Source organism: Ctenopharyngodon idella, chromosome 6 (genome assembly GCF_019924925.1).
Source record: "Ctenopharyngodon idella isolate HZGC_01 chromosome 6, HZGC01, whole genome shotgun sequence".
Classification (NCBI taxonomy): Eukaryota; Metazoa; Chordata; class Actinopteri; order Cypriniformes; family Xenocyprididae; genus Ctenopharyngodon; species Ctenopharyngodon idella.
The window spans coordinates 15,513,542-15,527,843 of record NC_067225.1 but is presented as its reverse complement, the minus strand read 5'-3'; the positions used below and the strand labels follow the sequence as shown (position 1 = coordinate 15,527,843).

At 35.7% G+C, this 14,302-nt stretch overlaps 1 protein-coding gene across 1 annotated transcript; it reads right to left on the bottom strand.

Annotated features, from left to right (window-relative positions):
- Positions 1–8,367: 8,367 nt before the first annotated feature.
- On the bottom strand, positions 8,368–11,704 carry glulb (glutamate-ammonia ligase (glutamine synthase) b). The gene is made up of 7 exons (XM_051897455.1): positions 11,475–11,704; positions 10,707–10,890; positions 10,423–10,584; positions 10,179–10,325; positions 9,683–9,810; positions 9,381–9,580; positions 8,368–9,281 (listed from the first exon to the last, which is right to left on the bottom strand). Exons 2-7 carry the CDS (start codon positions 10,870–10,872, stop codon positions 8,966–8,968), a joined length of 1,119 nt encoding a protein of 372 aa, XP_051753415.1. The 5' UTR covers positions 10,873–10,890; positions 11,475–11,704; the 3' UTR covers positions 8,368–8,965.
- Positions 11,705–14,302: the final 2,598 nt, after the last annotated feature.

The following is a 14,302-nucleotide window of genomic DNA, read 5'->3' as shown; positions in this document are numbered from 1 at the left end:
ACTAGAGCTGAAGCTGAGTCTGTGCATATTACGATTTTGTCTATTTTTGCTTTTTCTACTCACCGTAGTGCAACTAAAATTGCAACCATCTCCACTGTATATACTGCTAAATTATTAGATGTTCTTCTATTGATTTCAATTCCTCTTGCTGGAACCACCACACCCATTCCTGTTACTCCTGTTTCAGGGTTCTTAGTCCCATCTGTATAGATTTGAGTATAGTTTTTATATACTTCTGTAATATAATCATTAAACACCCCAACCAGATCAGCACTTTCTTCATTCCTTTTAATCTCTAATAGATACCAATCTACCTTCGGACATATAATCTTCCATGGGGCTATGACTGAATGTACTATTGAAGAACTGATTTTCATATCAAATACCCCAAGCTCTTTTGCTGTTTCATTCCCTATATAATTTGCTATTATATGCCACCTCCTTAATTCCAGTGGCATTTCTCCTACCTCTACCTAAATAGCTGAGACAGGCAATGTTTTAAAAGCTCCACTACACACTCTCAACACCTGAGCCTGAATCACATCCAATTGTTTTAAATGGGATCTAGCTTCTGAAGTATACACTATACTGCCATAGTCCACCGTAGATCTTATCAGATCACATAAATTCCACATAAATTCTTTTCAATGCTTGGCAACTTGCCCCCCATTCTCTACCAGTCAAGCATCTCATTACATTTATTACTTTTTTACTTTTTTCCACTATTCTTCTAATATGATCTGCCCATGTTAAACGGGAATCAAAAAGCACCCCCAGAAATTTGAATGTTCCAGCTCTTTCTATTTCTTTCCCGTACATCTTTATTTTCAATCTTTTATCTATCCTTTTATTAGTAAAGAAAACGCTTTGGGTTTTTTCCACTGAGAATCTACATCCCCATCCTTTCCCCCACTCCACCACCTTATCTACAGCTCCTTGCACTTTCCCAACTACATAATCCAAATTTTTCCCCCTCTTCCACAGGGCCCCATCGTCTGCGAAAAGTGACCTACCTATATCAGCTGGAATCTTTAAAAAGATATCATTAATCATTATTATGAATAGTAGTGGGCTTAATACACTACCTTGAGGTGTACCATTTTCTACAGTATACTGATTTGACATTTCTGATCCTGTTCTTACTTAGATATTCCTTTCACACAAGAAATCTTTTATCCAATTGAAAACTCTCCCTCCAGTCCCCAACTTGTGTAACTTAATTAGAACTCCTTCCTTCCACATCATATCGTAAGCTTTTTCGGTAACGCTTTAGATTACAGCCCGGAAAGTACTGCGTAATTACAACGAATTTACAGTGTAACTTTCGATAATTATAGTGTACCTATAAAGTAAGTACGTGTAAGTATAGGGGAACAATATGTAAAGTCATTCGAATAAAGGGGTAACAACCAGGAAAATAACAAATTATTTATACTGTAAGTATTTTAGAACTAAGGGGTACTTATACTATTATGATAGACAACAATCTTACGTTTGGGAGCAATTTAGCGAGAAAGTGCACTGATTAAGTTGTTTCAAGGCAAGTAGAAAGAACTATTGCAATCTTTTTTAATACATGGGGAAATATACTTGTTTCATGTAGTTACAGGGTAAGTATGACATTATGGGCTGTAATTTAAAGTGGTGCTTGTTACATTCTTGTTTCATGTAGTTACAGGGTAAGTAATAAAAAAAAGCAAACAATCTGATATCACTTGGAAACCTTTATTTGAAAAACAACTTATTTCAAAACAGATTTAATGTTACAACACTTCTTTTTCGTTTCTCTTGCTTGGCTTCCTCCTCCTCTTGTTCCTCTTCTTCTTTTTCTTTCTTTCCACTGATGAATCTTAAGAGGGAATCCCATGTAATTTGCTATTCTGTATTAAAAGAAAATACAGTACACCCGGAAATGTGCTCACCGTTTACTCATCTTTTACCCTCATGCCATCTGAGATGTATACGACTTTCTTTCTTAAGATGAACACAAACAAAGGTTTTTAGGAAAATAAATAATCTCTGGGAATGCTTTATGCAAGCTCATGTGTTCCTAAAAGTGGAAGCATCAAACAGCTAATACAACAATAACTTCAGTAATCCATACGACCCCAATGGATGAATCAATGTCTTCTGAAGTGAAACGATACGTATTTGTAAGAAAAATACCAAATATTTTAACATTTTAAACTTTCGACCAACTGTCACCTGCACATGCACGAGAGGGTTGAGAGTAGGGATGGGCAGATCGATATGAAGTATCAATATATTGATACTGACGTTGAGTATTGAAAGTACATAAAAGAATAAAGAATTGAGTATAAAGAAATTAAAATATCGATACTAAGGTGTGTTTTTTTTTTTTTTTTTTTTTACCAGTTATTTTGTTTATTTAACAATAAATGTAATGCATACAATATGCATTGAATTGGACAAATAACCTATGTTAGCGAATAATTTGTAGTAGAAGTACTTTCCTGCTCATCTGAACACGCAAATGCTGCAAGTCAGAACCAATCAATCACAGAGGGTGTTCGCTCACTGCCGACACTATAGTGTATACATTCAAACAGGGCCGCGTTTAGTATCGTAAGAAACCATTGATGCTTTTGGGAAACGCAGCCCAGAACAATGCTTAACAGAAGACAGAAAAATATAATAATATTATTATTAGTTATTTCACAATAAACAAAATGAAATTGTTGCCTACATAGTTTGTGCAATTACATTTGTTTAAATTGAACGTTAAAAGTTCATATTGATGTTCTGTCAGAATACAAATGTTTCATTTTATGGGTGCAACAGCCTGTCACTGGCAGTCCCTTATGAAAATGAATCATATACAGTGACCACAGTTCAGCTAGGCATATTGTAGGCTTATTTGTAGATTTTCCATGGTTTACGAAGTAAACATTTTAACCATGTGTAAACAAAAATATAATGTAATAAACTGCAATTATGGCATATTGAATGTAAAAATGCCTTTCAAATATAATGTTAAGTGGGTATCATAACCTCATTTCATCATTTCCCTTCTCTTCTCCTTTCTTCCTCTGGTAGGTTTTCTGCAAATGCTTTGACCATGCTCTCTGCTTTTTCCCTATTTGACACTGCTGTACCTTCCTCTGTTAATATAACTGGGTATTACCATTCCCTTCTATCTCCTCCCATCCTCTTTATCATTCCCCATACTTCGCCCACTGGTGTTGTTCTTCCTATACCATCACAAAAAGTCCTCCAACTAGCCCTCTTAGCCTGCCGTACTGTTCTTCTCACTGTAGCCTGTGCCTTCTTGTACTGGATTAAATGCTGCATATTGTGGGTTCTTTTGACTAATCTGAATGCTTTATTCCTATTCCTCACTGCCTGCTGACATTCCTCTGTCCACCATGGTACCAATTTTCTCTTCTTCCTATTTTTATTTTTTGGAATAGAACCCTCTGCTGCTATTATAATTGCTGATGTAAACTGATTATTCAATTCATCTACATCTTCAGATAACTCGATCCTCATTATTGCCTCCTCATTCAATATCTGGAACTATTCTCCTCTTTCTCCAATTGAACAAACGACTGGGTAATGATCATTGCCTATTGTATCACTTGTCCAAATTTCCCAGTTACTAAAACCAGCTAGCAAGTTAGATACTAAGGTAAGATCTATTGCCGATTCCTTCCCCGTATTTACATTTATTCTTGTACCTCTAGTACTAGTCTGTTATTGTTGGTACATCGACTTTCATTTTCACGCCCCTAAGCCTGACGCGGAACAAAACGAACTGTGATTGGTTGCGTTACATGTCAGTCAAACATCTTCTTGGGCGGTCCTTGGCCAATGAAAGCTGCGATAGAGTTCAGACCTTCTGCCATCAGTCTGAAGGTCTGGCTACACGAGACTAAATGGAACCTGACATTAAACAATCAAGCTTTACATCAAAATTCAGGAATAAAATGCAAAATGATAACACAGGAATGGGTACAAGTACAAAGTAAAAAACGACAAATCATTGTTTTGATCAACATATTATTACATATGCAATTACATATATAATTACATATACAATAGTTGCAAAAAAATGGACATCTTCAGCCTCTATTAAAATATTATTAAACATTTGTTAACATATGCATATTGTGTAGTAGTGCTTGGAGTCAATTGTTTTATCTGTGATAACGCAATAAAACATGGCAAATTACATGCACATGCAAAAACGAGAGAATCAACAAGATATGGTGTTGTAGTTAGTGTAAGCTTTTTCTTGTGAGGTTTTTGTTTTACTGTCCTTTTTTTTTTTTGCATAGTAAAATAAAACCTGTAGCTGTAGTTTTGTCAGATAAATAAATACCTTGTCCAAGTTTAGTATTTTGTTCTTCCCTCATATTAAAACATTTTGTTTATATTTTTATGGTTTAATTGAACTTGTTACAAAACAAATCAAATATCCCAAATATCACTTTTGGCCACTACTGTATATTACATATTGTACAGTACACAAACATGAAGGTTCGGTACATACCTCGGTTTTGAAGTCGCGGTTCGGTATGGGTTTGGTACAGCAGGGGGGAGAAAACTAAACATAAAATTGCTTTTTTTTTTTTTTTTAATTAAATTGTTTGTTTTTTGTAACAAATGTGTCTCTGTGTTTAAATACATTGATTTATAATTAAAATTTTCTGAAGGATAAAAAAAATAAAATCTTAGCTAATGCTGTAAAGTGCAAACTATATAGGGAGCCCTTTCTTACACATTACTACAGTAAAGGTTACAATTAACAACAGAGCCCAAATTATTAAATTCAGTTGCTATTTATTAATAATGGTAGCAAACAGTGTTGCATTACCACGCACGCCCACTTATTGTAGTGTAGATCGCCTGTTATTGACTGGATTCATGGTGTGACTGCATGCACCGAACCGTGATGTCCTTACCGTGATGAATACGTGTCCTGTTACACCCCTATTACATATTTTACAACATATAAAACAAATGACAACTTAATTAAAATTAAACCCCAATTAAAAGGTTACATTTATGGAAAATATTTCACTTGGCGGCCATCTTGGGAATTCACTTTGACCTGTCCTACAAGTCCAGCCCCTATCTAATTGAATTGGGACACACTGAAATTTCAAAACAACAGCAACTGCAGTGATGCTGTCATCAAACAGCAAGAACCACTGTAAAGAACAAGGCAGCGACTTTGCCGAATACCAGTTGTCTGTTTTATTTGAAAGCGGGACTTCCTTTACTGGAGCTGCCATATTGGGCACTCCAATTTCTCCAAATCATTGTAATACAAGTGACCTGTCTGAACTATATAGTCTCTGGTTTTCGTTAAAATCTACAATTATAGTTGACCCTTGCTTGATATTATCTGACTAATGCAAAGCGACCAATCACAGATTTTTGTGTTTTTACATACTTTTACAGTTCTGCTCATGAATCTCTAGTTAACAGACTGCTAATCAACACAACTCTGAATGTATTTTAAAGATTTGAAGCAACTAACCTGACATTTAGGGTAAATTCAGTGATTGGTTCTTCACACAAACGGGCATTATGTAAAATCTGTACATTTTAATTTTGTTTCTCTGCAGACTCTAGTCCCATTCCATTGCTGTCAGGCAATCTGATACAACTGCTTTGTGGTTTTATGTGCATCTGATGTTCAATGGAATGGATTGTGGGCGGTCTATGGCATGTGTTAATGTTTACGAAAAATAAAATTGTGCCATTAAAATTGTGCAACTATAATTCAAGGCAAAAGAAATTGATTATATATTTATAATGTGTATCAATTTCCATCTTTGAGAAAATTTAGAGAGTGAAATCCATTACTGATTTTTGATGTGGCTGTAATAGTTCTCTTTGTTTTACTGTGAGAATTCTGTTGCAACATTGTCTTCCCAGAATGTTGCCATGTTTGTGTGAAGGAACTTTATTTGGTTAGAACTTGAGTGGTGTGCAGCTGTGTACATTCACAAATGTTGCCCTTGTTTTTGGAACATTTGGTTTAGGTCAGTAGTCGCCTTTATTTTTAACTTTTGTATTTTGTTTGTTTAATGGAACAACAGTATTACAGTTTTTTCTTGCAAATTTGAAGAGTTGTACAATTCTAGTGAACTCAGTTGGAAGGGTTATGGCTAGCTTATTAAAACGTGACCTAAAAACACATGCGGTTTGGGATGCAAAACAGGCCCATGTGTTTTTGATTGCAGAGTGGTAATCCAACACACTATAGAACCAGCGTATTCCTGTTTTATCTGCAAATCACAGTCATCTGTGCTGTAACCCTCTGTGCTGCTCACGTGGTCAAAAATACATTTTTTTTTTTTTAATTTCAGTGAAATGAATGTACTATATTTTAGTTCAGTAATGTTTTTATTTAATATTTTGAATTTTTAGGGGATTTTATGGTACTAAATTATATTTATGGAAGTTATGATCCGTTTATTACTGTTAATCAATTTGTGAGCATAGACCTGAAAACGAATTTTCCAACATAAACTGTCATAAATCTTAAATGCTTTGTAGCACACTTAAGTTTGATCTTTTTAAAGAAGAATTGTTGAATAAAAAAGTTAAAAACAAAGGTGAAACTAAAAAAAAAAGTTATAGAAGTTGAATTTATTATTATGAAAAATGCATAAAAATACTATTTTTTAATTTTATATGAAATATATATTTTCCAAAACATGTTTTATAAACATGTTTTATGTTTGATAAAATCAAAGCCATAACTCTAATCAAGTTGTTTTCCAAATTTGATGATTATATCTCAAAAATGAGCTTTCAGTAAGATACAGCACCAAATGTTTCCATCAGATGAAATTCGCTTCCCATTCATTTCCAGTGCGGTCATTCGTTTCCATGAACAGTACAAGTGTGAGATTGTTCACATCGAGTGCCAAATCCAAGTTCTGCACCATTCCGATGAAGTAAAAAAAAAAAAAAAAAAAAAACAACAAACAAAATGGATTTCTTTTTTTGGTCAAAAATGACCGAACAGCACCAGATATAGCTACAGCATATCCTCACATGGTAAAAGATTAGGGAGTTCTGATTTCTGTTCAAGCATATTGTAGATACAGACAACGATGAATGGCAACGCTTTTGCATACCAAACAACATGCTTTCAGTTTCTCAAAACTGCAATTTTGAGGAATTAGGTGAAAGGTATGAAAACATACAAAAACAGTTGCAGGTTCATAAAAACAAACGACTCCCCTTAATATTTCCAAGCCTATATGTCCTTGTTACCGTCTGAGAATTGTTGACATTGCTGGTCAAGTGTCAGAATAAAATATGGAATCTTTTAACCCTATGATTGCATTTCTGGGAATCAAAACACAAGAAGAGTCTTGGCAGGGTTCACAAAGATAAAAGAATTTGCCTTTCTTGACTGAACATGCACTTAAGTAAAACTGGGATTATTATGAGGTGGAACAATTCAAAATGGTGTTCCAGCAAGGTCAAATAAAAATATTCATCAGTTTGTTTGTCAGTGCAATCCAGTCCAATTTTTGTTAGTACTCACAGCCTGGCTCTCAGTTACACATTACATACGCTAATACCGTTTGGTCCAAATCCACACCAATGTTTCCACTAATATAACTATAACGTACACCATCCACTTTTTTAAAGACTTTTAACGATTTACCATAATTTATGTTTAAAGCTCCTAAAAAGCATGACTATAAAGTACTGCAGGAATGGCAATTTTTTTGTTGGCCAAAAGCAGGCAACAAGTTAGCATTTTAGCACTTCTGGTTCTGCCATCCTTAACTCAATGGGTTTTGGGTTAAATACCTGAAAAAAAAAAAAAAAATGTCTGTGGTTAAAATAAGCTCAAGATATTTTCACATTTAATTTTTTCTACATAAAATATGTAACATAAGTATTTAAGCTTTTACTTTTCTTGAGAAAGTCAATAGCTAACAACAGTTTGTTGGGGACATTAAACGCAATCATGCTAAATAGGTAAACATCTACTCACTAGACCACTTTCACACCCTTATTGTGTTTAGAGTCATGCTCTCGCAAACTATTTTAACTCAAACTTAAAGGGAAAACATTTTTAGTCAAAGACTGAACGAGTTGTCAAAAGCTTAATGATGACATTGCGACCGTGGTGTAGTTGCCTACATTTAGCATATTACTTCATGCGATTGTATTCAGACTTCAAAATTCAAAAAAGTTAATTTGTGAAGACTTTCATGGTGTACAAAACATGGAAGAATCAAACTTTTGTTGGTCACAGAGCTTATTTTCTTCAATAATCCAAAAGCCAATGGGAAAAAAGAAATCTGTCAAGAAGGACCGATAAGGGGGTGAAAAAAAAAAAAAAAAAAAAACTAGAGAAGTCACATCTTAGTAAAATTCTTGTTTTAATATAAAGAGACAAGTTAAAGTTTTCTGAACCATGGTATGGAAAATAAAAAAAAAATAAAAATGCACAACCCTTTGAACGACAGGCAACAGAGCCATATCAGTACAAACAATGCATTTTGGTCCCTGTGAGAAAGAGTGCCATAATTCATGAACTGGTGAAAAATAAAAAAAAAATTCTAAAATTGACCACAATAAGCATTAAAATATCTACAGTTAGTTTATAAAAACCATGTTAAATTGTATAAACATACTTAAAATGTGTCAATAAACAAGAACAGTTTTAGTCAAAGGCCAAGTACTAGTTGTTGTGATCTTAGGGTGCAAACTTTTATCTCTATCAAACTAGGATTCCTGCCAGAATCTGGTATCATTACACCCACAAATCTATTATAAAAGAAACTGGCAGTGAGAAAGCTAAAATTGTAGGATAAACTGACCCAATGTGAGTTTCTACAACCAATAAATGGGAAAGCCATTCATCTAGTGTCATCCCTCATTTCAGATGGACTAAATAACAAAAAAAAAAAAAAGCCATCAGTAAGAGATTATTACTTAAATGACATTATAGTCCACTATTTCACTTGTATGTCATTGGCTCTTCACCCTCTTCGCTGAGCAGACATGTGCGTATAAGAGCTTCGGTGACTGCATATGGATCGCAGTTGGCTGAGGGACGGCGGTCTTCAAAGTATCCTTTCATTTCTTGGCCCACAGCTCGTGGAATTCGGATGCTAGCACCACGGTTAGCCACTCCAGCAGAGAACTCGTTGATGTTGGAGGTCTCGTGATGGCCAGTCAGTCGTCTGGCATTGTCCAGCCCTCCTTTAGGATCATAGGCACGGATATGGTACTGGTGTCTCTTGGCCAGCCTCTCAATTGCCTCCTCAATATGTCTAAAATGAAAATAAATTTTTTAAGCATAACCAAAAACATTTAAATGTTAGCTCTCAAGTGTGGGGAGGAAGATGCAAGGCTTCCTTTCACACACTTACTTCAAACCCCCTTCCTCACGCATCTCCTTGGTACTGAAGTTGGTGTGGCAGCCAGCTCCATTCCAGTTCCCTGGAATGGGCTTTGGGTCAAAAGAGGCCACAACGCCGAAGTCTTCACAAACCCTGTGCAGGAGGAAGCGGGCTATCCACAAATGGTCTCCCATCTCAATGCCCTCACAAGGGCCAACTTGGAATTCCCACTGAAGAACAACAAGACAACTTTAGCAACTCATTTCTATATTTGATTGAAATTGAAAACTTGTTTCCTAAAAGTATAAAAATGCTGCTCATTGTCTATTTACCTGTGCAGGCATGACTTCAGCATTAGTTCCACAGATTTTTACTCCAGCATACAAACAGGCTCTATAATGCGCTTCTACAACATCTCGTCCGTAGGCCTTATCAGCTCCCACACCACAGTAGTATGGACCTAATCAAACAAAATAAATGCAATTAATTTCCTTAAACCAACAGGAGACTTCTTGCCATTAAAAAAAAAAAATATATATATATATATATATATATATATATATATATATATATATATATATATATATATATATATAATATAATAATAATAATAAAGATGGATAGATCAGATAAAAAATAAAATAAAATAGTAATAATAAGAATAATAATAAGAAGAAGAAGAAGAAGAAGAAGAAGAAGAGCACACACACACACACTATATTATATTATATTATATTATATTATATTATATTATATTATATATATATATATATATATATATATATATATATATATATATATATAAAACCATCCATAGGTGACATCTACCTTGAGGTCCAGGGAAGCCATTGGAGGGCCAACCAAATGGATGACCATCCGTGCCTAGAATAGTGTACTCCTGTTCCATTCCAAACCAAGGATGCTGGATCTGCACCATATCCATGATCTTTTTACACATCCGACGAAGGTTGGTTTCTTAAGGAGCAACACAAGAAACAGTAATGCAACCTTCAAATGTGATGTCAGCCTGTATAATTATCTGATATCAGTTATGGTATTAAAATCTACTCACCTGCAGGTTTGCGGTTGTATTTGAGAACGTCACACAGAACCAGTTTGTTGGGGTCCTTTCTGAAAGGGTCTCTGAACATGGCTTGGGGTATCAAGTACATATCACTGTTGGACCCCTCAGACTGATATGTGCTAGAGCCATCAAAGTTCCATTCAGGAAGCTCTACAGAGGCGCAGAAAAATACAAATACTCATACTTTTTTTTCCAAACGCTAATAGTGTTTCAGTAAACAATTTTGTTTGATTTAAAAAGACAAATATGATAATCAGAATTACAATAACTACCTTCTATAGTCTTAGGTTCCGAATCTAGAGTCCTGGTTTTACACCTCAATCCCTCCCCGGTTCCATCAATCCAGATGTACATAGCCTGAACATTCTCTCCCTGAGGGAGGTCCATGTACTGCTGTTTCACAGCTTTGCTCAGCTTGGAACTGGCTGAAGTGGCCATGGTGGTGCTATATCAAACCTATCAGGAGACAACGCTGTAAATACACAACTCATATCGTTCAAAAGAAAGGGAGAAAATTATATATTGACAGAGCTCGCATGGAAATCCCTATTACCAGAAACAACGTGGCCGGTTGAGCCACCCAGGTCATTATGCAATAACTGAGTCAGACAATGGAGTACCGAGAGCGAGCGTCTTATTATGACTTTACTTATGTTAATATGACCATAATGCTTATGAATTCAACAAAAAAAAAAAAAACATCATTACCACTAACCACAGTTACCACCGTAACCACAGAACAACCATAATAAGGTTCATAGGAAGAAATGAGTAGCACAAACAATATTCAACTAGGCCATTTAAATGCTTGGCAAAATAAAACTGATGCAACATATTGCGATGATGGTATTAAAGCAATTCAAACATTCAAAGCGGTTCTGGATAACATAATTAAATCTTAAGAATCCTCGATTTTAACTTTAACACACGAAATCACCCATTTACACTCTTATATTAAAACATGCCATTTAAACATCGTTTAACAAGAATATTCACTGCTACTATAAAAACGTTTTGGTTATATTCATGAAGATACATACCTATCAACGAGTATATATAGTCACTATAGGAGTGCCTGTATTTCCGGAGGGTTTTAGAAAATATTCCTGTCTGTTTGTCTCTCATCCTCTTAACAAACAGCTTTTGGTTTGGCCGAACTTTTAAAGTACGGTTCAGGTCCTCCCGCTGTTGATTGGATGGAGTAAAACGTGATTTGACCGTGGCTAGTTGTCGTCATATTAAAGGAACATTTCATTGGACGCCATTGAAAATGGGCTGGTCATCCCTAAGATTTTCAGGATGAGTCTTTGTTAGACAAAAGAACATCAAATGTTTCGTTGATGTAAATAATTTTACATCATCTTTTATTAATTAGTTGAACATATACGTCCGTCTACTGACCAAGACACTGTTGCTCTATAAGTTAGCTGCTGCCAGTAAAACGACTGTCGATTGCAAGAAAAACAGGCTAAAACAAGCACGGGTTCTTTACGCACTCTAGTGGTGATGTGGAAACTACAAAACGTACACAGCTGAAAGTTTTGTACGAAAAATATAGTAGACTTACCTACTAAAAACACTAACCATTAAAAAAAAATTCAGATAGGTCCTCCATTTGGTCCATTGAATAACGGGACATCACATTGGACATCACATGGAAAATTGGGTTCAAGTGGTAGGCCTACTCAGAGCCTACTGTAGTAATCCTTTAGTCTTGCATCTGAATGCAATTGGAAGAAGACAGTATTATCAGATATAGTAGACTATAATAGTGTAAATGATGTGAAGCTCTTCTAAATTGTATGACTCTTTGTTAAAGTGTGTAAAATAGAGTATATTATGAAACTTAAAGACATGGAAGGGTCAGTTGAAAAAAAAAAAAAGAAGAAGAGTTGTTTGTTCTTAAGGATTGAAAGCATCAGTATTGTTGGTCATCAAAATACTGATCAAAGAGTTTTGATTGAGCATACTCAGGACACTCGAGCTTTCATTTGTTTGTTGTAATGTTTTATTTTATAGTAATCATTTATTTTGGGGTAGAATACACTTCAAATTGAGTGAAGATTCAGTTACAGGGGTAATAACCCTGGACCTACCAGGAGTTCAGTGGAGTTGTCAAGTTTGGTAGGATAGAGAAGCTCTCCAGTTAATATATGCTTGTAGTTCTCCCAGCGATTTGAGTAAAGTGGTCTGATCTTTTAGCTTACTTAAAGTAAGATGCACAAATTTTTGTTTATTAAAAAGTTTTACACATAATTATTAAAATATGAGCACGACACAGAGGCTAAGTGGGTACCCCTGTTGCCTTGGAGCAAAAAGCTCCCTGGTTTATGTCCAGGCTGAGCCAGGAGGCCTTCCTCTGTAGAGTTTGCCATGTGTTGGCATGAGTTTCCTCCAGGTGCACTGGTTTCCCCTATAATCCAAAAACATGCAGCATATATGTGAATTAGAGACAATAAATTGTCCATATAGGTGTAAATGAGAGAGTGAATCTGTGTGTGATTCCTGTGATGGACTGGCCATCTGTCCTCCATCATCCCTGTGACCATGGACAATAGGTTTGGAGATGGATGGATAAATGAACAAACATTAAAATATATTTAACATCATATACACTTACATGAGCTGAATACTCTAGTCATGTTAGTAGCCAAATAAATAGTGTATTTGGAGTGGGTCTCACTACTATAACAACAAAAAAATGTTATATAGCTTTTGCCATTTTTCAGCTTTGATAAAAGTAGTCACGAGGCATAGTCTGTAAGACTATTTAGCCATCAATGATTATGAAAACACATTTCCCAAGTTCACGTGTAATCCTTTTTAAAAAAGTTGCGCAAATTAAACATATTTGCTTTGCTGTCTCTAAAAGAGGGGCTCAAGCGTGACTCAACTTTTAACACTCTGGACTACTACTAGTACTACTACTAATTATTATTATTATTATTATTATTATTAATACTAAGCAATTAATAAGTTATTTAGTTAGTTGATATTAAATATAAAGGTGGGGTTGCCGTGGTGGAGTGATGTCTTGTTTTGACATAATGTGTTTTACAGGACCATATGAACGGGAAGTCAAACAATTGAGTGATATGTCCACAAGGTGTCGCTCTACGCTTTATTTATGTCATGCTTTCTAGCGAAACCAAGGCAACACATCCAGCTTTTACAGTGAAGCCTGTACAGAGTGAAATATATCGGAACTATTTGTCTTAGAAACATTTACATAAGTTTTTATCGTTATAATGGACGTCTGTTTTTATTCAGCTAAAGAGTTTGACTAACTTATTGCATTGAGTGACTTATTAAATATAATACAAACATATTTACAAGGCTCCCTCCCCCTGCTCTCCACTAACTGCAGAACCGCAGAGTCATACGTCACAGCAATGTGAGGACAGCAGAGCCAGGCCAGCAGTCTCACACCGGTGTTGGGCTTATAGCATCATATAGTGGCGTGGTTGGGTGGGGCATTTGTTAAGGTAGAGCTTATAGTTATAGTGAAGAGTAGGGTTAGTGGTTGGGGCGGGATACGCGATCATTAGCGCCACCCTAACTTCGGGTCTGAGGCTGCTGGCCTGGCGCTGCCGTCCTCAGACTGCTGTGGCGTGTGGTTCTGCGATTAGTTGCGCGCGCTCTCGCTTTCTCTTTCTCGTTCAATGCACGAAGAGTGTAAGTCACTGTCCAGTGACGTAGAGCCGGATGACTCACTGCCCATCAGAAAAAATGAGACATCGTTTCCTCTGACCCAATCCTCCAACCTCACTAACACATAACGTAAGTGTCTGCTCCAGTCACACCAAACCCTCAACCTAACCTCATCACGCCATTTCTGACATGATTCTTGCGTAAATGCCGAAACAAG